Source organism: Cylas formicarius, unplaced genomic scaffold (assembly GCF_029955315.1).
Source record: "Cylas formicarius isolate icCylForm1 unplaced genomic scaffold, icCylForm1.1 PGA_scaffold_6__28_contigs__length_40554024, whole genome shotgun sequence".
NCBI lineage: Eukaryota > Metazoa > Arthropoda > Insecta > Coleoptera > Brentidae > Cylas > Cylas formicarius.
In genome coordinates this window covers 33,108,651-33,135,335 of record NW_026844347.1, presented here as the reverse complement: position 1 = coordinate 33,135,335, position 26,685 = coordinate 33,108,651, and the positions used below count along the sequence as shown (strand labels likewise).

At 32.2% G+C, this 26,685-nt stretch overlaps 4 protein-coding genes across 8 annotated transcripts; 1 reads left to right on the top strand and 3 right to left on the bottom strand.

Moving 5' to 3' along the window:
* Window positions 1-172: 172 nt before the first annotated feature.
* Window positions 173-704, top strand: LOC132703588 (protein PET117 homolog, mitochondrial). The gene is made up of 2 exons (XM_060672937.1): window positions 173-305; window positions 369-704. The coding sequence occupies exons 1-2, from the start codon at window positions 214-216 to the stop codon at window positions 508-510; spliced, it is 234 nt and encodes a 77-aa protein (XP_060528920.1). The 5' UTR covers window positions 173-213; the 3' UTR covers window positions 511-704.
* LOC132703587 (uncharacterized) lies at window positions 698-10,575 on the bottom strand. Of its 2 annotated transcripts, XM_060672935.1 has the most exons (10): window positions 10,388-10,572; window positions 8,505-8,810; window positions 6,213-6,533; window positions 5,525-5,788; window positions 5,271-5,472; window positions 2,372-2,506; window positions 1,753-1,916; window positions 1,454-1,692; window positions 1,021-1,243; window positions 698-964 (listed from the first exon to the last, which is right to left on the bottom strand). In XM_060672935.1, exons 1-10 carry the CDS (start codon window positions 10,431-10,433, stop codon window positions 717-719), a joined length of 2,148 nt encoding a protein of 715 aa, XP_060528918.1. In that variant the 5' UTR covers window positions 10,434-10,572; the 3' UTR covers window positions 698-716. The 2 variants fall into 2 exon arrangements, with proteins under 2 accessions (XP_060528918.1, XP_060528919.1); XM_060672936.1 differs by lacking the exon at window positions 2,372-2,506 and having other exon boundaries at window positions 10,388-10,575.
* A 5,822-nt stretch (window positions 10,576-16,397) lies between these two features.
* LOC132703241 (uncharacterized) lies at window positions 16,398-21,806 on the bottom strand. Of its 2 annotated transcripts, none has more exons than XM_060672386.1 (6): window positions 21,647-21,806; window positions 19,002-19,183; window positions 18,114-18,336; window positions 17,942-18,059; window positions 17,067-17,213; window positions 16,398-16,542 (listed from the first exon to the last, which is right to left on the bottom strand). In XM_060672386.1, exons 1-6 carry the CDS (start codon window positions 21,684-21,686, stop codon window positions 16,536-16,538), a joined length of 717 nt encoding a protein of 238 aa, XP_060528369.1. In that variant the 5' UTR covers window positions 21,687-21,806; the 3' UTR covers window positions 16,398-16,535. The 2 variants fall into 2 exon arrangements, with proteins under 2 accessions (XP_060528369.1, XP_060528368.1); XM_060672385.1 differs by having other exon boundaries at window positions 16,398-16,547; window positions 21,647-21,805.
* A 2,105-nt stretch (window positions 21,807-23,911) lies between these two features.
* On the bottom strand, window positions 23,912-26,437 carry LOC132703157 (nucleoplasmin-like protein). Of its 3 annotated transcripts, XM_060672282.1 has the most exons (6): window positions 26,280-26,437; window positions 25,990-26,121; window positions 25,660-25,922; window positions 25,374-25,439; window positions 24,326-24,367; window positions 23,912-24,269 (listed from the first exon to the last, which is right to left on the bottom strand). In XM_060672282.1, the coding sequence occupies exons 1-6, from the start codon at window positions 26,299-26,301 to the stop codon at window positions 24,168-24,170; spliced, it is 627 nt and encodes a 208-aa protein (XP_060528265.1). In that variant the 5' UTR covers window positions 26,302-26,437; the 3' UTR covers window positions 23,912-24,167. The 3 variants fall into 3 exon arrangements, with proteins under 3 accessions (XP_060528265.1, XP_060528266.1, XP_060528267.1); XM_060672283.1 differs by lacking the exon at window positions 25,374-25,439; XM_060672284.1 differs by lacking the exons at window positions 24,326-24,367; window positions 25,374-25,439.
* Window positions 26,438-26,685: the final 248 nt, after the last annotated feature.

Sequence of the window (26,685 nt, the reverse complement as noted above, 5' to 3'; positions counted from 1 at the left end):
AAGCAATTTCTAAAAGTATTTTTACCAGATAAAAATGAGGAATATTTAAAGTTTGAAGTTCTGAATGATTGTATTCTTTTCTCCAGTTGATTTATAAATATTATTAATTCTTCTTTATCATTTTTATTAACCATGGTACTTCGATTAGTCGGCCAAAAGAAAATATGTTATTTCCAAATAACCTATAAAAGTACTATTTACTTTAAAATAAGAATGTCCTTTACATCCAAAGTTGTCTTAGCCTCAGCATGCACTTTTTCACTAGGAATTGTCGGCTATGTACATTTTAGACAATATTTAGACAGGTGAATAACATCAAAGAACAATATTTGAAAATATGAAATGTTCTTTTCATTAATATGTTATAGGGAAGCTTTACATAAAGGAGTTTTGAAAGATATAGAGAGGAGAAATCAACGAAAAATGGAGAATTTGTATGCTTTACAGCAGCAAATCGAGTTAACTAAACAGTTGCAAAAGGCAAGAGATGAGCCCGAGGGTGTGACATAATTGCCTAGTTAGCATGTGTTAAGAAGTTTTTGTAATATATCTAGTTTTTCAAACACATCCAGTGATATTTTCACGAAAAATGAAACGGAAAGACTTAATTAAATCTCGATAACAACATGCTATGAGGTTTTAAAACTTGAAAAATAAGTTTTGAATAGAATAAAAATAACGCAACAAAAAGGCAAGGTAACTTAAATAGTTTTATTTTACATTACATTTACATCACCATTATCGGCCCAACGAACCCTCCTATTTTCCAAATTATTGAAACCCAATCCAAAATTTTTATGAATCTCTTCCATTGATGCTCTTAAATACTCATCTTGGTAATGTTTCCTGTAACGTCTAACTAGAGCAAGGCAGCAAATTATAAAAATGAGTTGAACCAAGATCCATGTTACTGTTAGACCCACGACAAGTGAGTAATCCATACAAACCTCGTTGGTGTCATAGTCTATAAAATATAATGCTTGTGACATATTTAATGGGGACACGGAAAAGATGACTTACTAAATCCAGCAACCAGAAGCTTGTTGTCGCCAACAATCAGTCGGTCAGAATGAGTGTTTGGATCCCTAACTAGCATCACATATTCCAATGGCATTTGATTGACTATAGCCGAGTTATTTTCGGAATCGGTGAAATTTGTTTTTATTGATGCATTTCTATTCACGCCATAAAACAAATGTCCTTTCATTTCTCTCTTTTTTCTTCCAGCATCGTCACATTGGATCTCAAAAATAATTAAAACTAACAATAAAAATAGGAATAATTTTTTTTTTAATCCATCTGGCAGCATATTACCAGAACTGACCAAACTCTGTTATCCATTGTTAGTTAGAGATAAAGACAAATAACGTATAATTTTATCAAAACGGTAAATAAATAACTTTATATAAACAGATATCTTTAAAGTTGATTTAATTTTGATCCTGATCAGTACCTGAGGACATTCTTTTGGGCAAAACTGAATAATCACACTGAATCTCACTATGGGCGACGACGCAAATTTAAAAGCCTGAAAGGTAGACTCCAACCTTCTTTTACCATTTTCGACCACTTTCTTTAACGGCGGAAATATTTTTAAATTTGTCGGACACCCTCTATCATCCACTAAGAAAATGGACTCGTCACCTTTCTCGGTCATCGCTATTAAGTGGCTTGCCCACAGGTCGTACTCGTCTAGAGCAACACATAATCACAGTTTCTACATTCAATTTAATAGCGAAAAGACGAACTTACTAGTTTTTTCTTTAAGTTCTATTTGAAGCTGTAGTTCTTGACCGATTTGAGTATCCGTGGTTTCTTGTTGAGTGCTCAAATCGACCACCTTCATTTCTACAACGGGTGAGACGGTTTCGTTTGAGGATGTGTTTAACAAAGTGCTCCCTTTGTTTGGCAGTGATCTACAACATCATACACTGTTACTACGTTTTTATTAAGGTTTTTTTTTAACTAAATAAATTTGACAAAGCTAGTTAATTGCTTTTATTAATGGGCGTTCCATGTATTTCAAACAATTCGTTTTTATTATTAGAATATTTTTGATATTGTTTCAAATTTATAACTGCCGGCAAACGCAGAACAAATCGAGACCGTTTATTAAAATTTATTCGAAAAATAGAAAAAAAAAAGAAAACTGATTAAAGCTACTCAATTACTTTTGATTAAACTGCGCAGACTTAAATGTTTTTTAAATTTTAAAACAAAGCCCTATTTAATATTTATTGGGAAGCCCCGTACTTAAATTACCTTGGCACATTTAGTACAGAGTATTAAAATGAAAAGGCAAAATTTGTTATTATGGCGATAAAATAAACTATGGTTATTCATTTTTTTCGGGACGATAACAAATACGTACGAAGTGATTTTCAAGCCTGTCCCTATGAGTATTTGACTTTCGTTCCCGAAAATGCATCCAATTTTAATTATCCTGTCCGACTGCGTTTGAATCAAAGGGTTGTATTGAATCACCATGCTTCCCGACAATAGTGTTCTAAAAAAATCATTTCAGATCCACCTTAATAGTAAATTTAATTTTCGTACAATGGACAACTGTACATACTATTTTTTAAATATTTTAATGTTTCCACCTCTACAGAATTAATAACATTTATTCGTCTGATTGAAACTCACAACAATCCTATTTGTTATTGTGCCTATTATTTGATTTAGAGGCGTACATGCGGAAAAATCATACAGCTACTATAGAGACAGAGGCCAGCCTATGCCGATGCTACAGGAACTTATGAACAAAATTTTCGAGAAAGCCCAATCAACATGCAACCAACAAGTTTGGATGCGGCCTTTTTACGGCAGCATTTTCTCAAAATATGCGTAGATCTCGTTAAATGTTCTGGGACCAAAAGCTAAAATGGCCCAAAGTTGATGTTAGTGAATAAAATATACAGGCATGCGCAGAAAATAATTTCCTTCAATTTCTACCATCATATTTATTGCCTAATATGTATCTAGATAGGAAAAATTGATATACGTCAGGCGGTTATGAAGTTTTCGTTATTTTATGGCATGTGGATATACAGTGTGTCCCACTTAAGAACTGTACACTCTTACAAAAGTTTTGTTTATGGGTCGATTTTCATAATTTTTATTTGTTCGATAGGTAGGTCTCTGAAAAATGCACTAAAACCTTGTCTTGCTGATTGCTTCAACTTAAAGTCCATGGCCATCCGAGACTATTTAACAAAAGAGAGAGAAGAGAGAAGTACCACTAGGAATTTTTTTAAAAATAAATTGGCAACGAAATATTATTCAGGGGTACTTAGAACCTAAGTTTACCAATTGTTATAATGTTTCAATACAAGGTGTCTGAAATATCGTTTGCGCCCCGCTTAAGGCTGTAACATCGTTGTAAAATCTTTGATTACAGTTTGCTTTTGATTTTTTTTGTTGTTGTAAAGGTCTCTCAAAAACGCACTAAAACCTTATATTTCTTATTGCACTAACCTGAAGTCATGGCTAACTGGGACTAGTTTTTGATGTAAAATATCGAGAGGGCTATTAGCGAATTCTTATTCAGGACTACATAAAATCTAACTATACTAATTTCCATGAAGTTCAAATACAGGGTGCTCGAAATATTGCGAGCTTCTCGCTTAAGCATTACTCCTGTAGAATATTTATTTATAGCTCAATTTTGATTTTTTTTTGTCGGATAGATTTCACTGAAAGACACTAACGATTTTCTTAAAATTAAATATGATTAGAGAGGAATAGATATAAACTAAACAGACTTTAAAACGCTGTACTTGTTTAATTAAAAAGGATTTTTAATTCTTCTTATAATGAAAATAACAGAAATATCAAAATTGAATGAAGTTGGTATACTGTTTACATTATATAACCAAGTTTGCCATATTTGGCAATCAAATTTACTGGCTAATTTATGTTTTAATTTTATTTACATTATAATTTTCGAATACTGAGATTTGCTGTTATTTTAAGATAATACTGAAACATAAGTCTTTTTTATCATTATTTTTGAAATTTGTATAATTAAAATTTGTAATATCTTAAAATCACATGCAAAATAATCGTTATTTACAAGATTTACACTATTTATTTTTTATTATATTAAAAACTTTGATTGGTCTAGTTACTTTTAGGTAGTCATGAACACGAATCCGCTGTCATTTTCAATTTGAAAAAATCTCTAAAAGTACTTCTCGATTTTCCGCTTCAAAAAACCGTCAGTCCGTCATGACTTTAGTCGATGCTATACGAAAAAACCTTTTAATTTCTCTTTACTAGGATCTATAAAGCAAAATAGTATATTATGCAACGGCACGAATTTACTTGACACGAGCGGAGCGAATAAATTCACTGACAAGACCGTCCGAATTGACAAACGTCAAAATTCAAAGCGTGGGAAATATCTCCGAAAGTGACGCTTCCCACACGCTAGATAGTGTGTAATTTGGTATTTTATAGACGGGAGTAGAAAAAAGAATTATCAAAATTGAGCCATAAACTAACATTCTACAGGAGTAATGCTTAAGTCAACTTTATGGAAATTAGTATAGTTAGGTTTTTAGTTTTAGTGCGTTTGTGAGAGATCTATCCTACAAAAAACAGTTATCAAAATCAAACCGTAATCAAAGATTTTACAACGATGTACAGCCTTAAGCGGGGCATAAATTATATTTCAAATACCCTGCATTGGATCATTAAAGAAATTGGTATCGTTGATTTTAGTGGATTTTTTCAGAGATCTATTCAACAAGAAAAAAATTCAAAGATTTCATAGGGGTTTACAGTTCTTAAGTTTAACTAACCACAGCAGATATCAAATGGCCGTTATTTTGAACTCCGCAAGGAATTATAAATATCCCTTCTAAACATTTGTTGGAGCATAGATCATGCTCTATATTCTATTTAGTGGCTATATGGTTGTTATTAACAAATAAGATTGTTTAAGTAGTGACACTGGTGAATAGAAAGAACATTGTGGCTACTAATTGCATAATGTTGTTCCTCATATAATTTGTGTGCGGCAAAGTATCCATAAATATTAGATTGAAATATGTGGCCTAGGAAGCAAACATATTTTTTTCAGAGCCACCTCGATAATAACTTACATGCATATTTTTTTTACAAAATTTGTCGCAAAAGGACTGATCTTTCTGGGCGTTTTGGTTAATTATCCTTGGGCTGCATGCTTTAAAAGTGCATAATAATTACTTTAACGACGTTATTAGAAAAAAAAAAACAAACGACGTAAAACAAACAACCAACGTTACCTATTATAGGGACTATCAGCTTTGATAATACCGCATTGACTAGTCAGAAAAGATAATTTCAAGGTGACGACGGTTTGTTTTCCCTGACCCACTGCGTAACACTCGCCGTTTTCCGAATAACCCTGCATGTAGATTTTCCCGCGAAAATCAATTTCCGGAGAGTATTTCACCGTCACGTAGCTCTCACTGCAGGAAACGTTTACTGGAAAAGAGCGTTTAAGGTTGCAGGTCGCGATAGCGACGAGATGACTTACTATTCAGACATCTAGCTCTCTCGTAATATTTGGAATGGTCGTGAGATTTTAAAAGTTTGGGCCCGTGAATTTTGCTGTCTTCGCTGTGCAGGAGGCAGCGATTGGTATTTCCGTTGATCACGCTGAAGCTTCTACAGTTGAAGCTCGAAGATTGGTCGCACAAGTTTTGGCATTCTTCTTTGGTTTTGTCTCGGAACATGACGTCACTGTGATCCAATATGACGTTGTCGTATTCTTCATAAGCGCAGAATTCGTTTCTCGTAGCTGAAAAAAATTGGTTGACATTTACTGTGGATAGTATTGGATGCAGTCAAAAATTCAATTTGTTCATATAACTACGAGATATATGCATGTCTTTTCTGGACTGACAATACTTTTGAAGTCAAAATTAAAAACTGTTGGGATATTCAATATGCGCGAGTTATTTTAAAACATTTCAAATCGACCAATAAAGCTCATCGTCCGCCGACACGTGTTTAACAATATTTTATCAAAATATGTCCAAATCCTATTAATTTTTCACGGAAGAAACGAGTTAAGTGTGTGGATATCCTTGTGTAGGTTAGTGGACGAAAATTAAGGGTATGATATGAAATTTCATAACCGCCTGAGGTGGTTATGACCCCTATGTTATATAATAGCTATATGCATTTACTAGATGTTGTCTTACTGGCAGAACAAAATTTACCTTTATTCGTGTTATTGGTGTCCAAAAAATCCGTACATTGGTTTTCAAAATATTCGTCGTCGAACGTAGAAATTCGGTAGGAAGTAGGCAGCAGATGCCTGTCGGCATTGCTGAGTATGCATGTTCCTCGTAGTTGCGCAGACGGTACGACTTCGTTATCGTCAATTTTAAACTTTACGGATCTGCACTGAAAAGATGTTTCTTCCAGGCAGCCTTGCTGACATTCCTTCCTTGTTTTTCCGGGCAAGATTTTCGTATCGTTGCCAATTAATGTAGCTCCAGGTATCCTCTCGAAAATCCAGGATTTGTTGCACGGTTTATCTGAAAACGTGGGACCATAAATCGGACTTTCAATTTCAATTCAGTTGATTTGAAATATATAATATATACTTAAAATCTCGCTTACCAAAACCAAAAACCATTACGGTGTTCCATGGCATCCCGTCACAAAAATATTACAAGTTTTCTATTATTTATTTGGAGCGGTTGAGACTTTTTTGGTTCAACACTTTTTCAACAATTTCCATTTCTATCATAGAATTAACACACATTTTTAGACCTCGGTAATAGTAAAAAAAATATATTTTCGATCTGTATTGCCATTTTTGTTAAGTCTATTGCATGTAGATTACATCGCAGAAAACATACATTGGAAATACTATATTGATTATGCTTTATTTTTTGAAAATATTTACTGGTGCGTGAATGCACCACTGCTTTTATCTGTGAAACAAAACTTTGTTATTGCAAGTCTAGACAAGTCATTGGTGTGTTCTTTAGTATTAGTTTTTGTCTTGTGCAGTGAACGTTACAGTTCGTAAAATATGGCATTTCCGAGATATTTGACTCAAAACGAATTAGAGGCGGCTATGGAAGAGATCGTGATGGATAAGAACAATAACAATGAAAGTCGTAAGTATTTTTGGATTTACGTATACTTATGCAATGTAGCATTCCATTTCTTTTAAATTTATGCTAAAAATAACGTGACAAAATATTTACAGAACATATTGACGCGGTCTATATTCCACCCGACGTGGATACTAACGAAGAAGATATGAACGATAACAAATCTACAAGAGTTTGGGGAACCAACTGATATAGTTCGAACTTTTGAGTTACATACACATACACATACTTCAATAGTCCTGTAATTTATCAACTGAACCTGAATGGGACTCATCAGATGGAATACAAAAGAAGGCGTATGCTTTCAGTAAACAATAGGCTTGCTACTGCCAAATGGAAGAAAGGTCAGATTGAGTACACTCGCACACCTATATCCGATGGATTTAGATCATGTGAGGAACTAAAAAATAGGCTTTCTGGAAAAGCTCCGCTTGAAATATTTTTTGTTTTTTGATTGTGATTGGTCTGATTTTAAATCTTACATTGCTTTGCGACTTTAAAAACAATTACTCAAAGAAATTTTGCACCTGCCATAGATAAAGTGCGTTATGATAGTCAAGGTCACCTCATGATTGTTCGTGCTAATAAAGCCCGAAGGAGAGGTAGAATCTGCCACAGCCACACAATTTACGTTTGTAATAAGTGTAATGTGCATTTACATTTATATATATATATATATATATATATATATATATATATATATATATATATATATATATATATATATATATATATATATATATATATATATATATATATATATATATATATATATATATATATATATATATATATATATATATATATATATATATATATATATATATATATATATATATATATATATATATATATATATATATATTTTATGTATATTTTTTTATATATACATATTTATATATTTTTATATACCTTTATAAAATATCACCAAAAATGAAAGAAACCTGGTGTTACCAGTGGTGCGTTCACGCATTCGTTTTTTGCATAAAATCAGGTTCTATTTGGAAAAAAAACATACTTTTAGTTGTTTTCTGTTTTTTGAACTTTATTTTGTATAATTATATATAAATTATGTGTTACATCTTATGTGCCCCAAAACATTATTTAACGTTTTTTCCCAGTGGTTCGTTTACACACCAGTATTTTTTTGTATGTTTCGAGTTTTTTTTTCGACACACATGTATTCTTAAGTGCAACAAAATAAATAATATCAGAGCAAGAAAGTATTTTTTTATTTTTCTTTATGTTTGGGATGCTATGGGTTAATATTCGCATATTGTAATACACAGATTTTTTAATCGTTTTGAGTATACGGCGAGTATATGCATTCTTAGAACTGATCCAGTGCACGAAGGTACCAACCAGGTTTTAAAGAAAAATTACCAATTTTAAAACAAGTCTTGACAAACCACGCGACGTTGTTATCCAAGTCCGTAACGTTAGATGACGCATTCTCTTCCGGACCGTGTTCGAACCAGTAGCATTCGGCAGTATCGTAGTACAAGACGAAGCTTTGACAAATTTCTTTAGAGCTACAGCTTGCGATGCAGTCCAAAGTAACGGGCTCGTCTGCTGCGTTTCCCCGTGGCTTATACAAAAGCATTTGCTGACTGGTGTTAGACGTTGGTCGCAGACCGATCACCTTTTCAAAATGAACGTCGGTGGTCGGACACTCCATCGATCCAGAGCCTTAAATATTTAACACGAGTTATCTTATTCCTTGAAATTTACAATCGCAAGTGCAATCGGATTTCTACAGACTTTATTCAAATTCGAATGGCCGTCATATACAGTGTGTCCAAGAGAAGGATGTACGACGTAATAATTATTTTTTAGATTTCGCAGAAAGAAAACGTCGTACTTAAAATCTCTCAATGGTATCTTGTAGAGTTAAAAAAGTGACAAGAAGCAATGAACCCTTATTTTTTCTATCTCGTTAAATACCACCAGAAAAAAATTAAAATATAATCGGAGAATTCCATTTTTTTTTGTTTTTACAACAAAATGTTACTTATTAACCTTTAACTTTTGCAACTTTTCTTCTCCTATGGTTTCCAATTTCTCCATTATAGACATCTTTATCTTGGACAGACTGTATACAAAAAGCAAATTATGTGCATTACCGCGTTGGGATAGGTCATTTCGTCAGTTCCAGTTTTCCGGAAATTTGTCAAGAAGTTTACAAAATTTTAATTGAACAATTTATCACCGCTAATAAAATAAATGTTATACTATCGATGACGTCATTTTAACCTTTGCGATACCGGCTTATCCAGGCTGTGCGCTATATCACAAAGTTTTATTTCTGGCACATGGGAAGTCCTATGATGATTACTTTTTAAAATTAGTTTCATTATATACAGATTGTCCCAAAATCATTAAAAGTATCAAAAAATGAAACGAAAAATAAGTGTGTTTTAATAAGGTTTTTGACCCCGAAATCTTTTCCAATAATTTCAGCTTTGCCCAAAATGACTATAGACCCAATTTATAAAAAACTTCCTATCTTAAATATTATGGCCAATAATTTATCTTATCTACTTACAAGTTCAAGTGGCTATAACATGATTAATTTATTGCGAAACTTTTATATGCCAATTTTGAAAACAGGTGGATTAAAAGTTATGGATTTCGAAACTGATGCCCCACACCCCCAGACTTAACACTAATAGACTTCTTTTTATGGGGATGTATAAAAGGAATTGTTTGCAATGCGCTTCTACACGAGATAATATGACAATGGCAAAATGTGTAATAATAATAATCTGAAAATACATCGTTTTCTCCATTTTTATTTTATCTATAGTTAGTTCTGATCATAGCCTGAATAACAAATTATTTTTAAAACTTCATAAAAAAAATTTAAATCTTATACACTGTAATTGTTATGTTATTATTAAAAATGCTACGAGTTGCAACTCTTACCGGTGCTACACTTAATAGAAGTGCAGATCAGAGAAAATTGACTCTCCGAACAAATTATTTCTCATTTCTAAATACCAGAAGCAATTAGCTGTAATAAAAAAATTATTTAGATAACACTTAAAAACTATGATTTCGTCCAAGTTAAATAATATGGCTTTAAATTACTCAAGTTATAGCCAATTATAGTTGTTACTGCATTAAAATAATTTTTTGGCCACCCTGTGAAAAATGGGAGCCTTTTATAATTGAGATATGAAGTATGATTTGAACTGAGAAAACGAAAACAAATATATCACACAAATAAAATTTGCAACAGTTTCAAGAACTTTGCAAAACCTCACCCGTATTGATACTAATTAGAAGCAAACACCATACGAGGGGACTCATTATGATGAAGGCACATGAGATCGTTGTGTGTTCTCATATTATAATGAAAACGGTTTCCCGCCAAAAACTATCGACGCGGCAGTAGCCCACGAAATCGTCAACTGAACTATACGAAAAAATGCAACGAGGTCTATTGTTGTCATTTTACAACAACTATCGGATTCCCTTACCACTAAAACGTAAAAATCGTAGGTATACATGCATGATTGACACAATCGTCTATATTTATTACGTAAATGACCTTGGCTAAACGTACAGGGTGTCATTTTGGTGTGAGACTTTTGTTCTCGGTGCACTCATAGTTTAAATTAACGAGCGGCTGTTGTTTGGCGCCTAATTTATCGCTACCAGGTACCCATTAATACTTCTAAAAGGCAAAGCAACTTAAAGAAGCGCAGCTTTATTCTAAAATTTTGATTCTGTTGAATCAAAGAAGATATCAAGAGAGGGAGCCATCACTTCCTGCTCGGGATTTTTTTTTATTAAATTAGAAACAATTAGTATGCCTAAAAAAAGCGAAAAATTTAAAGCCTGATTGCTTTTTCAAAATAAATTGTATTTTATGGCGGAAAATTAAAGTTTTTACTTTTTACTTTAAAAATTAAACGAGATCAAGCAATAAAAGTTGATGGGAGTATTACCATCATACATCTTCAGACACGGCATAGATTTAATATCCATTGTAAATGAAGCATTAAAAGCTCTACAATTTATAATTATAAATTCTAAATATTTTCGGATACCACCGACTGAACTCTACATGATTGAAAAAGTGTTTTTTTTTAATATTTGGTATTATCTATCGTAATAGAGAAACGCTAGCCAGTGTTTTTTAGTTATATATTATATTTTAAATATTCCAAAACTTGTGCTTAGAAATACACAACAAAAACTATTTTGGAATGCTATATTAAGCTGTTTATCTCTGAATACTATGCTTCGATACTGCACCAGATTCGTAAGGGATATATTAATTTCATTTAGATATATTTCATTTAATTGAATAATATTTAATTTTTAACTTAGCATGTTTATTCTTAATTTAGATTTAAAAATTTATATATCAGTTAGCACCCTTGTATTGTAATTACCTGTTGGTGTGTACAGAAGTATAAATAATTAAATAAAACCACACTTTCTTCAGGCTTTTGTTATTTTTTTGAATAAGTAAATGAGACTACCCCTATCATTCTTTCTAAGTGAATTAAAAAAGCAACTCAGGCAATGATATGTAAAATATAACTGCTGATGCTCAGTTTTGTTTTTCATCTCTGGAATTTTTACATACAACATACCTTTGCCAAAGAAAAAAATTAAATAAAAAAATAAACGAAAACGAATTACTTTTGGTGTTAATAGAATCCAATATATTAATTATATTAAGTTTGTATTCTCTAAAACTTCTGTGCAATTCTCGCATATTAAAAGCATTTTTTTTAAACAAGTTATTTACTGACATGTTTTATAATAGTTTTTTATATTCCTGGATAAATTGCCATACCTACAGTTTTTTAAACAGATTGTTCATTTGCATTTTTTATAACATTTGAGAGACCGAACTTTTATCTGCCCTATACTTGTTTCGGTTTAGGAGTTTTTTCTAAACAGTAGCGCAAGGTTCTACAGTTGCCCCTTCTTCCACTTTAATTTTTCTTGAGCGATATTTAGTATCCCATATTTCTCAAAAAGTGTGTACCTAACTCAGATAATTACTAGAGATAATAGAGGCCCTCCCTATGCCGATAATACATACGAAACAATTGTGAGAAAAATTTAAGGTTCATTCCACATGCGCGCGCGCGAGACTTAAAATCTCCTTTTTAGCCAATGATCTTGCAGCATTGAACAACAACATGGCCGCTGACAGATCGTCGTAAGTTTTTTACGTCAGCATTTTCTCAAAATATGCCTAAATCTCGTTAAATGTTCTGGTAAAATCGCTGTTTATAGAAAATGGCGCAGAGTGCAGATTAGTGGGCGAAATAAATAAATAGGTCTTAAAAAAAGAATAGAGTGCCAGAACAACGGCGAAGATCAGTTGACTGTTTTACTTAATTTAAGCGAAGAAAATAAAAACTGTTTATTAAAATTCTAATAACTTAAATAACTAATAGAATATATAAATAGAAAAATATAATTCTCATGAATTAAATAAACAGGTTTGAATTATGGACTTATAATGATTTTTGAAATCTGCTTCTTAGTACTGCGTTTTATTTTATTTCTATTTATTTATTTTTTAATACTAATTACTGTTCTGTAGTTGATAAACACTGTTCTGTTCTGTTCTTTTGAACTAGGACAAAGTTTTCTGCTTGAGTGAATCACAATAGTAACACTACTGATTTAAAACCAAAATGATCTGTTAAAAAATTGTGTTTTGTGTCTAGGAGTTCGGAACCTATATCTTAATTGGCGGTTATTTTGAGGCAAAATCTTGTTATATAGATAGGTTGGCTTCTTGTTTAATACGGTTTTATGAAATATACACGCTGCACGGAGGATTCTTTTCTGTTTCATATTCAATTGATTTTACTATCACATTATTTATGACAAATATATTGTCTTCGTCTGATATCACGAATGAATCTTAGACATGAATTTTGCACTACCTGTTAGTTAGAATAATATTCGGAACATCTTTTTGAAATAACTTTTTCCGATAGCACAGCAAAATATCGAAAATTGACCCTCTTTTTGAATACGCGGTAGACCGCTTTTAAAATTTAAATTTCAGTTGTACATTTAAGAGTATCTTAAAAAATATGAACCACCAAAATCCGTATGACTGTGGGAAACTTCAAATCTGTATTTATTTAGATAGCATTTGTTTTGAAACACCCTATATATTAGTATTTTTGAAGTGAGACAAAATTAAATTAAATTCTGAAAACATTGCAAAAATATCTCAATTTTTGGATCTTATTTTTTATTCTCGCGTATCTTTTTAACCTTCTTTTTGGCGACGAATTTGGCAGGGAAATGATTAAGCGAAAGTCGATGTTAATTATAAGTTTTTAATTTTTGTCGCTAATTGTGCGCATCCACTGATAAACTTTTGTCGCAACTGCTTTTTTTAGGGCGTGTTGCAACCGAATGAATATTTCGCGAACCGTCCGCAATATAACGTTATCGAATCAGTGTCGTACGTGAACCTAAAATTATATGGGTATTTTCGTCACTATAATGACATACTGTTTACTCATATTTGTAAATATTCAATAGACTTGCGGCAATATGTATGCGCAAATTTTGGCAACGCGGGATATAAATATGTTGCTAATACACTAAACATAAAGTGCAATTGATAGAGGAAATACATAAAAATATTTGTTTTTGTAGCTAAGTGGCTGTGATTATTCCACATTACACGAGTAATTTGATTCAACGTGCTTAAATGATATTTTTGTGTACCTTTTCAATAGCGCGGATAGCAGTGTATAATATGGCTTTTACTTGATGAAAATCCATTTATCAAAATAAATAAGAACTAAAAGTTCAGATTTTCACGAAATTATATATTTTGACATAACAATTGTTTCGACAACACCGTGCCCTTATCAAATGTAATATTTATAAACTACCTGGTACTATATATACCGAAAAATGACCGTAAAACCTTAATTAATGTTGTTCTGAGAATTTAAGTTCAATAAAGGAGAGGTATTTAAATCTAATTAATCGTTAAGCAATACATTTGAATGTCTCATTTTGTTAATGTCCATGGCTTCCAATAAATTTAATTTTCTACTTTTTGTGGCTGTATGTAAAATATCAAAATTGTCGTCAATAATGTGTTTTTCTGTGTATAATTAGAATCTAGACTATTGTTTAGTGTTTTAACGTGTACGTTTAACGAACTTAAATGAGCGTTTAAAAACAATAGTCTAGATTCTAATTATGCTACACACTTAAACACATAAAAACACATTTTTGATATTTTACATACAGCCACAAAAAGTAGAAAATTAAATTTATTGGAAGCCATGGAGATTAACAAAATGAGACATTCAAATGTATTGCTTAACGATCAATTAGATTTAAATACCTCTCCTTTATTGAACTTAAATTATTATTATTATTTATTTTAATATGGTTCTGGCTAAAAGTTTCAAGTCAAGTCAAGTTTAGAATAAAGGGTTTTCATTTCATTTCTTTGTGTCTTTCACTATCTCTGCGTTCCCACAGTCCGGTCACTTTAATAAGTACTTAAATGTACAATACAAATCAGCAAACGCTAGTCATGCGAGTCTAATTGCGCAATTGTAGAAATGGTGGGTACCTATTTCAAAAGGTTTTCCCGCCTACTGGCTGGCGACCAAAAATATCGAGCGACGAGTATGAAGTTATATGCACACTGCAAGTCCATAGCGATAAATTTGACGACACTGACACTGAATTTTAACCATAATGCATAATGAACAACCTTGCGCATATATCGAGGTTTTCCACTAGGTGAGTAACAAATATATGGACGAGGTTTCCCGAAAAGGGGTTCAAATATCATTATTAAAGTTTAAATTATTACGATTTCGAGCAAACTGCAATCGATGTTGGCAAATACACTCTGAGAGAAATGTATTTTACAGTTGAAAGGCAGGGAAAAATTTTATTGCAAAAAAATTTATCACCCAGTAAATTTTTTGGGAGTCTTCAGTTTTTTTTGCACAAACGCTGCAAAAAAAACAAAAGATGATTACTGTGTAATCCAGGTTTGTATTAAATGGAGACTGTATTGTGTTTTTAAATAAATATGCCTTTTATTGTATCCCAAATTCAAAATCAATAAATAAATTAGTGCTGCACATTAAATATGAAGTATAATATATTAGTATATTTTTTGTGCGGACTTATGGTTAAATGAAAAATAACAACAAATTCCATTAATTCGTCTTACTTTTTTTTCATTACATTAGGTTTTGCCATTCGGCGAGTAAAATACTAAAAGAGTTTAAAATATTTAGCCTAATTATTATTATAAAAGATAAATTATTATTATTTCGATTAAATTGCTAACAATTTTATCATCACCGAGAAGAATGTAGATTACTTATTATTATATTTTTTATCATCTATTTTTTCGGAGAGCTTTCGTTAATTTTTGTATACAAAATTTATCCAACACGTAAGTTGTAAACTTGAAGAAAAATATAGTTTAAATTAGATTAAAAAGAATAATTTAATTTATTCAACAAAATTAAATTTTCATTTGTGTGTATTTTCGGAAGATAATCATCACCCTGTATATTTTTGAGGGGCTTTCATTTATTTACTAGCACAGCAAAAAATATACCCAACTAATTAAGTACTGTATACTCTAGGTTTGAATTCAAATGATACTGTACTAGCTTGTTCTACAACCTTGTTTGGTATCCCAAATTCAAAATGACTAAATAGATGAATTAATGTATAATGTAGCACATAAATATATTCAACTGATTATATTAAATATTAGATATGACATAAACATTTTAAAAAAGAAGTAGTTATTTTTAAAATATATATTTACATTCACTTTTTTTTAATAAACTTTTGTGCGGATTTGTCGTGATATAACTATTAGATAATACAGTGGCCCTACTAAGGAAAGAGATGGGAATGATCTTCCGCGCATATTTCACCAACTTACCTGCACTTTGTGTCATTTTCTTTCTAAACAGCGATATTCACACACTTAACTCCTTGAAAATTGAGATGTAGAAATATTTTGAGAAAATACCTCCGTAGAAATGCCGCATAAAAATTTATTGGCAATCTGTCAGTGGTCATGTTAGTTGTTGGTTATTGGTTAAAAACAAAATTTTAAATCTCGCGCATGTACATGTTGAATAAACCTCAATGTTTTTCCGTACCTGCTACCATAAGTTCCTGTATTATCAGCATAGGGCAAGACCTCTACATCCCTAGTAGCTATCGATGTATGGATGTGGATGCATGATTAAGGTAAAATAACAAGAAATTAAATTAATCCGTCTCATCATTTTTTAATGATTTTTAAATACATATTTCATGTCATTAACGCAAATATTTTACAATCATTTTCGAATCTAATATGACGTATTCGCAGTAGTAAAATACAAAATGAGACAAAAAATTACTCACTCAAGGTCTGGACTGAAACAAAAGAAACAATTAAACTTAGATACGAGAAGAAATAATCGACACTAGCATTCGTACAGTAGATTAGAGTTGGTAGGTACAGTACGATTCCATAAATAACATGGGCTTATTTTGATCAAATCTATTCAAATAATACAAAAATAATTTTGCAGAGTGTCGGAAAAACAATATTACAATTTCTCTCGACATTTTGGAAATAATTTCTAAAAACATCAAGTAAATTTAACCGAAATATCATAAAATCTGTTTACAACCACCGAATATTCACAAATAAATTCGTACTACTTACAGGCCGTATTCTTTTCTATCACATTTCGATATGTTTTAAACAACCCTAAATCTTTTTTCTAATCTAATCTAATTTTGGGAACTGTCGATTTCCATAAATAACTTGTATATTATTTTGTTATTTAAATATCATGAAACTAAACCAGCTAAGTTAGCAGTTCGCTTAATCTGTTGCACAAATACTTAATACTTCTGAGTGGAGCTTAAAGAACTGTAGATACTTACGAAACAACTTCAACCTCGTTGTTATTGGTTGGATTGCACACTGACACTGCGACGTCATACACCCCTAAGAATGCGTCCCTAGTCTTTTCATTGCCGCAAGAGTTTTGTAGATGGGTTTGAATACATGGTCTGAACGATCCCAAGAAGCTGAAAATCGACTATTACCGAGTTATCATGTAGGAGGCAATTGTGACGTACTAATAACACACACACACACACACTAGACGGACCACTATGAAACTTTCGCAAAATGAATATTATTTTATTATGCGCACACCCTGTATGAAGTGTCTCTTACAGTCGCCAAAATTCAAAATCATATCAAACTTGGGTAAATATAAAAATTTGTACCATTGATAGCGATTTCAAATAATATTTTTGTTCAAATATCTCGCGTATAATAGATAAGAACTGTAAATCAGAAAATTGTAGCTTTCAACCCATTTCACGATACTGTTTTGACGTTTTTCATTGACGACGAATAATTTACCCACAAAACTAAAATTTGTATAATTTTTTAGAATTTTTACCCAAAAAAACACACCCTGTATATAATTAAAAAAAAGTTCGAAGCAGAGTTTTCTGCTCCACGAATTTTTCTAATAGAGTAAATAGTTTTCAAAAAAACAAAGCTTTTCTGAAACTATGCATTATATATATACATATATATATGTATATATATATATATATATATATATATATATATATATATATATATATATATATATATATATATATATAGATTTTTGTTTTATTTATTCCCTCTTCTCGTATTTATATTGACTGAATTTTCGGTAAATAAAGACTAGTAAATCCGACTTCTTCAGTAATAGTACCGCCGTATTTTTGAGGAAATGGATTTAAGCTGTACTTACTCGCAGATATCCTGAGCGGATGGAATCTTCCGGGAATATTGTTGAACCCTGGATTTGAGCCTCCTCACGCAAGTCTGTGTGCGATAATTGAAGCTCTTGATGCAGGGATTGCCCAATTCTAAAAGTACTCGATAGATCAGTCATTGATATCGTTACAAACCATTGCTAATACCGAATATGTGTTCTCCGTCTGTCTTGCAAAGATGTTCCGATATTTTCACGGTCGATCTCACGAACAGTGCGGGAATCGTGCTAGACTGCTCCGGTAGACATTGTTCTAAAGTATTGATGATCGGCTGCGCACATCGCTCGAAATGCTTCTGGATCAGCGAGCACGCTGTCTCTTGGTTCTCGTCTACCAAGTTGAAGCAGCTGATCGCTTCCACTGAAGAATTCTGCAAAAAATATTGGTTGATTTTATACTTCGAATCGATTCAATTCGTTATCCCACATAGCTACAAGATATATGCTATGCTAATAATACAAGGAGAATTTTATAGCGATGTTTCAGTTTAGATGTAGACTTTTTATGGCAGTGTTGTCTCAAAATATGCCCAGATCTCATTAAATGTTCTGAAGAAACGAGTTAAATGTGTGGAAATAGCCGTTTAGCTTTGCACGTTAGTGCATAGCTATATGGGTTACCCTCATATAGCTACTAGTGACTAAAGAAATAGTGACTCTGAGAATGCAAAATTTGTGTTAGTATAGAATTCTCTAACAAAATAGAAAAAATTGATTGATGAAATACGAATTTTCAATCTCAATTTGAAAGAAAATCTCATATTAATGCAGATTAAAGGCTTAAATATACAATTCCATCAAAATTAGCCTTTGACCAATGAGAATTGATTAGTTGAGCTTTAAGATGCTATGCTATGCTATGCTATGTTATTCAGTTTCGGCTAGGCTTATAATTTTTGTTATATTTAATGGTAATTGCTTTATCCGAATAGGAAGCAATAATTACTTAAATTTCAATGTCTAGGTAAATTATTTCACTGTTCGTGGTAACTTAATTTTGGTTAGTTAGATAGGCAACACGATAAACAATAGTTACCATGAATTGTTCGCCATATCCGGGGCAAATATCGTTCGCCTTGGACACAATAGCATCCTTGTCCAAACTGCTGGCATATTCGTCGTTCAAAAATCTTCCAAAGCCACGGTCGACTCCACGAGACGGGTAAGGTCTCGAGTACTCATAGGATCTAGGATGGTAGCCATTTACGTATTCGACCACTGTTAAAAAATGGAATTACCTCAGCGATAACGGCATACATTTAGGGACATAAAAAAAAGCTTGACTCCCCGTATCCAATAAACTTAGAATCAAAAAATCGTACCTACTGGGTGTCTCAAAATTTATCCACCACCCAACAACTAGGTAATTCTACAGGGTTTTTAAAAAGTTTTACTTTTGAGATCTGTAAAGTCCAATTATGGTAACATTTTTAAAATTATTTTCTTATACAAGCCCAAAATAAGAGTATGTTTCAATAAATGTTTCGTTACCTAAATTTTAACGTTTTTTTTTTTTTTTAAAAAAAAGAATTTTGCAAAATGTAATTTAATTTTAGTTTCGAACATAAGAAGTGTTTAAGGTTTGTAGGCGAAATCCACAGTAAAGTTAGACCATCTCAATTATAAAACCTTCCTTAATAAGTTGATTAAAAGGAGCGCCATATTTTTTAGCTTACCAGGAAATGTAGTTTTTAATGAACTCTGGAATGGTTAGTTAACTAATCGCGTTTTCCCAGAATACGTTATTTGATGTTTTGCAATGTATTTCCTAATTATAAATTTTATTGGATCTAGTTGTATATGGTATTTAAAACATGACAAATAATTTGTTTAAGTTGCCAGTACTGAGTTTAGATTTGTTAGTCCATCTAGCCTGAATAATAAATTGCATTTCAAGTTGTAATAATAATAACAGAATTTGGACCAACTTCAAAAAATATAAAAATATAAAGTATGAGGGAAAGTTGATCAATGCAGCTATACGAAGTGTAACTTCACAGACCATTTAATAAACAGACTTTACAGCAAAAGCAGACCAAATTTTTAGAAACCACCGACTATAATTTCAAGTATTCTGCGAAAACTCGAAGATTTAGTTATAGAACACAATTCCCTAGTAATTTAGAGAATATAACGTTCCATAAAAATTAAAACATATAGTTGTTATTAGATTATTATAAATTTTAGGAAACTCTGTATAAGATGGGAAGCTCTTTATGCTGGGATATAAGACATAGTCTATTGTTACACTCCACTGTAAATTTAGATAACATCATTTAAATACTCCTTAGGTAGTTGAGAAATAAAAATAAAATTACAATTTGACAAAATTAAAAAATAAGTTTTTGAGACTTATTTTAACAATTTTGGGTGAACCTGTATTAATATGAAAGTAATTTTAAAAATTATCTATTATAGTACTTTACATCCAAAAGAAAAACTTTTTGAAAACATGGCACTTTGGCAGGAACTTTTTCAGAAAGTAATAATAAAAAAAATTGTTAAAGATTCATAACACCTGATAATTATTTGTGTGCAAAATCAGAAAAAAAAGTCATTTCATCAAAGATGTATATTATGTTTACATTTCTTTTACGGATACGTTGTATTTCAGCGTCTGGGAATCTCGATGTGAGAAAACACGACACAATTGGAAAATGGAATTTTTCAACAAAGCGCAACATGTGATACGTTAGTGATTCCCCGATAACCTGTGTGACCGATTTATCAGTTTTGCGGCGGATCTACATAATAAAAACATGAAAGCGCCAAAACAAAATTCCCTGATTTCTTAATTGAAATGCAATCGGAAATCGTTAAAACCTGCTTGGAATTTTAGTTTTGCTTCATATTAAATATATCTCTGAGGAAAAAACGAAAACAGTTACGTCACTAAATTCTTAATGTCGAAAAAATATTTTTTTTTGTTATCTGTTGTCCGGCCTCTGCAAATGGCGATAAATTTCGAATTTTCCAACTAGGGGGTTCAAATTTGCTCTCTTTTTAACAGTTACAGTAACAGACACCAGCGTCCACTTTTTTTTTGAGCTGTAACTTTGACGAAATGCATTTTTATCGATTATTTTACGGGATGTGCCCATTATTCGTAAAAACCTGAAAATTGCGTTTTTCCTGATAAATTATTAGCGACAATTGAAAACGATTTGGTTTATACCCTTGTATATGCAGCAGCAAGGACTGCAATTTTTGCAATTAAATTTTTTGTCTATTGTACAAGGTGGGCGAGATATACATGACAATACAAACAGACCAAGTGTTAATTATGGATATGTTAATTATGGATACGACATATACCACGTATACCACTGCTTTAGTGATTATGGATACTATGAATTAATGTTTAGCACGAGTAATTTCTGAATGAAAACTGTCATTTCTACCATTCACTTCGTGGGCAAAGAATAGTTCATAGCATTCGGGTTTTGTGTTTTTTTAAGAAATAGACCTTTATATATTTTATAATTATACATGAAGATTAATAAAATAATGATAACAGATGTAGTCAAATTTTATCCATCCACTGGTAATAGAAAAAAAAATAATTTCCTGGCTTTTGAACTATTTTTTTGGCTTCCTACGTTTGGGGAAAAACTAATTGTTAATAATTTGAAGTTTTCAACAAAGTGCATGAAAATAATAAACAAAAACAAACAAACAAACCTGCAAAAGCAGCAAATAAGCAACACACGAGGAACTTCATCTCGTCAGATTGTCGGAGAGAACTAAACAAACCTTACAACGTCGACGCTCTATATAACAAATTGAATTTCCTTAACCGATGTTGTCGGATATATCGCTCCGTAGTTCATTTTATTTATCGCCGACTTTAGAACAAAATGTTAAAGATCTTGGATTTTTGGAATAAATGACTAAACATCCCGCGATAACATTTTGTTTGCTACTGAATTCTTGGAAAACAATCGCTGCGTGCATTTTGGGGGAATTCACAGTCTTTCCATTTTTGTCAGTGCATTTTTATTGAACACATAACTCGATTTTTTGAAAAGAGCGAATCAAAACCAGTTGTCGCCTCTTAGACTCAATCTCATAACGTCTCCATATATACGAAAGTAATTTAAATTCTTTTTAAGATGCATCAGGTACAGAATTTTGTTTGTTGAGTGTAATATTCCATAATTCAATTAAGTAATTTTTGCGGGACAACTCGCAATGCAAGATGCAATTAGGACTTATAAAGATGAAGGGTTATGCGGACAAGAAACATTTTTTTTTACTCCCGTCTGTAAAATACCTAATTACGCACCGATCTAGCGTGCGGGAAGCGTCACTTTGCCACGTCAGTTTCGTTTCCTATGAATCCGAGCCACTTCGGACATTTCCGGGATTTTACCGCACGGATTTGGAAGCAATCGGATGTTTTCGGAGATATTTCCCACGCTTTGAATTTTGACATTCATGTCAGTCAATGTATTTGTGTTGTTTTGCGAAAATGAACCCAAAAACTAACGGTCGTAGAAAAAGTATATTATGCAACACGTTCGGTAAATTTTTTAACTCACTCGTTTATTAAAAACTCGCTCCGCTCGTGTCAAATAAACTCGTGAGTCAAATGCCGTTTACCGCACTTGTTGCATAATATACTAATTTTCTACTCCCGTCTGTAAAATACCTAATTACCCATCGATCTAGCGTGCGGGAAGCGTCACTTTACCACGCCAGTTTCGTTTCCCATGATTCCGAGCCACTTCGGACATTTCCGGGATTTTACGCCACAGGTTTGGGGGATGTTTTCGAAGATATTTGACTTTGAATTTTGACGTTTTGCCAATTCGTGTTGTTTTGCGAAAATGTACCCAAAAACTAACGGTCGTAGAAAAAGTATAGTATGCAACATGTTCGGTAAACTTTTTAACTCACTCGTTTATAAAAAAAAATAAACTCGTGAGTCAAATGCCGTTTACTGCACTTGTTGCATAATATACCATATTCGCTATGCAAAAAATTGCTTGCTATGTTTAGTATCAGGAAATAGAGAAAGCCTTACATTAGCAATGGTAACTACCATAGTTAATCTAAGGAGAAAACAAAAACTCTGGTCACTGTTGTTTGGTTACAAACAAAATTCTCAGAAAAAAATCATATTTAAAAATTTTGACTGTTATGTATAGACTGAAGAACATAAAATACTCAAACTGTAAAATATGGCTTTACAGTTTCTCAATTCAATATGACGAAGTGGTGTGGAGCCCTCAGTTTTATAATTTCATTTAGCTATTAGATAATACAGTGGCTCCAGTACGGCAAATATCGATGCGCCTTGAGCGGCTATATTTTCGCAGAGATGGGAATGATCTTCAGCGCATGCCTTTAAATCTCACCTACTAACCTGCATATTACATAATTTTCTTTCTAAACAGCGATTTTCACACTTAATTTGTTTTCCCAGAACATTGAACGAGATCTGCGCACATTTCGAGAAAATACTTCAGCAAAATTGCTAACTAAACTGAAACCTGTCGGCTTTACGTGTGTGTCATGTTACTTATTGAACACCGCTAGTTCTTATTGGTTGAAAACGAGATTTCAATTTGAAGTTTTTATAATTAGGTTATAATTTCGTTGATAACTATATAAATTTAAATGAATTATTGAATTCAGCTAGTTCATGTTTTAGTTATTGTGTCTAAAAAATGTGTCCACAGGTCCACTTATCACAATTGGTTTCATTTAATACCACACAGGCAGTGTATGAATAGATACAGAAATTCTTTCCCAAATATGCCTGCAGACTTCCTTTACAATTGAAGTGCATGTAAACTACAAATTTTTGTTCAAAAGTTGTATTAAATTTTCAGGAAAAAAAGTCCTTTGCCAATAAAAAAATCGCGAAGTGCATGAATGTGATAGTTTTCTCCTCTACAAAATGTCTTAAAGTCAGTCACCGGAAAAGAAAATGAAAAACAACTAGAAAAAAACTATTTTAATGAGATTGTATATTTACAACATTGGTTTTTCATGATTACCGAATGGATATCTCACGTGAAGTTTAATATAAAACTTACCGGAACGCAATAATTTTACAATACTTTAAAGGTTACGTTGATTCATGAAATATTATCAATTACTACAAAAACTGTACTGTCCATTAAATGATAATCACAAGATAAAAGAAACATACATTACCAGTGACATTACAAAACCTAACTTAAAATACAAGAAGTTACTTCTTGGCCTTGGCATTATTTTTCACTGGCGTTTTCCCTTTCGAGTTTGCCGTTTTCGCCTTTTTTGTTTTGGGCTCCTCGTCCTCTTCCTCTTCTTCCTGAAATAAAAGAAATTCTTGAAATAATGACCCACTTCTAGGCAATATCTTCACACCTTTGACTTTCCATTTACTTTTCTACTTTCCTCATCATCACCCTAAAAATGAATTGGGTCATAAATTTCAAAATTAAAGAACCAACATTTTCTGGGCACATACACATGCACTTGCTAGAAAATTTTAATGAAAGGGAAAAATTATGAAGCATTTGGTAAGTCATATCTCAGCTTTGTTTCTGGATAAGAGTAAGAATTTACCAGTGTTTTCTGTCTCACTTTACATTTTTTTAGGTATTTCAGCACTCTGCAATTTTACATTGATTGACTTGGGAGGTAATATCATACACATGAGCTTCAAAAGGCGCAAAAAATTCACAAATTTAGCAAACAAAAGACGCTGGGAGGTAATGGCAAAAAAATATAAATATATATTGTGGAACATAAAAGGCACGTAGAAATAATGAATTGACCCACTCTGTCGCTATGCAGACTAGTTAAAAACAATTAGGTAGGGAAAATATTAAGGAGCATTACCAACCCACAACCTACTAATCAATTTGAATCAAAAATGTATTTCATACTGTAAGTAATAACATTAAATAAATGTAGACATATTTGTAAAGCAAATCAAATTAAATGGAAGTGAAGTGTTTGGACAATTCAAGAATTTATTTATTTTGAACAAAATATAGAGGCGCCATTAAATTGGGGTATGGTATTTTGTTGGAATATGCAGAAAATTTGAAATTTGCTTTCTTTTACTCTTGCGCATTTTAAACATGAGCAACTGGGTGACCCATACATCTAACCACCCACGTACATTTGCCAGTTAAACAGAGGATCGAGACAGCTGAGTTTACATGCTTCCTTCACTTTCAAAAACTTATCTTATATCTTATATATTAGTGGATCCAGAAAATTATTGGCAGACTGAGATATTGAGGTTTTGTTTTATCTAATATGCCCTCACAAGAAATTAAGCTGAACTAAAGCAATAAAAATGTAACAGTGAGGATCATAAAAAAAATGGGAATAAAATCATAGTCAAAATTGAATCAAGCATGAAGGAAGAAAAAATTGGAGAAAGTGAAAAACAATTACTTGCCAATTTGCTTGCAATTAGATCTCCCAGCTGCTTTCCAAACTTTTGATCTAATGAAGTTTCTATCACCTGTTCACAGTATCAAATTTTAAATTCAACCAACTTTGCAAAAAAATGTTTAAGCACCACAGTGCCCAAAAAATGTTATGATGAGGATAATAGAGTTTAATTCCTTAAGCATATTCCAGCCAAAAAGCTATTTTTAAAGAAATTGACTCGAAAAAGGTTCAATTATTAAAATAACAATTTAAGATATCAACATGGGTAACAATATTTTGGAAATACTTACAGCACCCTCTTCACCCTCATCATCCATTTCTTCATCCATTTCATCTATTTCATGAAATTCTTCAATTGGATCTCCGATAAGATGATGACCAATAATATGTACAGGACCATTTCCTTGCACCAAGGTAAATGTCACTGGCGGGTCTGGAAATGAGAGGTCTAACAACACTTGATTGTTTGCTCCCCCAGCTTTTAAAGTGGCTACTGGCACTTTAACTGAATCTTTCCATGTCATCGCCTCTACTTGCACAACATTCACTTCACCTAAAAACAACCACGTATTTAACATACACTAAAATATAAAAACAAAAATAAGAATTCAGTAACAAACCTTCCGTGGCTTCGGGTCCTAGAAGGGCCTGTTTAATTATAAGTTTGTGTCCTCCTTGGTAATCCTCTTCGCCCGCTCCTTTTGCCTCAGGATCCCATATTTCTGAACTGCTTTTTCCTTTCAATGTAAGAGCTAAAACACAAAATATAATCGCTTTCAATAACGAACACTACACTAATGGCGCGCAAATACCGGCTTCCCTAGCCGCCATATACAAACCAATATAAACAGAAATTTAAAAAAATATTGTAAATAACATATCCAGCGAACGTTAAAGAATTAATACGTACCGAAAAAATATTCATCGGCCATTTCGTTAAGAGGATGAATTTGGATTTATTAAAAACTACACGTGACCAATTGCCGGCAACAAAACCTTCCCAAATGAGAATTGCGAAAGAGAAGCGTCCGGTTCTATTCCTACCTTGCAAACGATAATGGCGGGTCGATTATCCACACAAGAGGGCGTCGGCAAACACTTGCGCTGTTGCCAGATTTAAAATCGACAATTGGGACTTGCCTCTTTTAAATTCGTGAAAATTTGAAAATTTGCTATGCCACACAAACATTCTATTTTCCATCTGCTCTCAATGTGTTTTGTGCTGCTAAGAAGTAATCCAAAGTTGATAGATCAACGATTTATTTCTTCACATTTAGGGCGAGTTCCTGTGGTGACGTCATTTGGTTCATACGAAA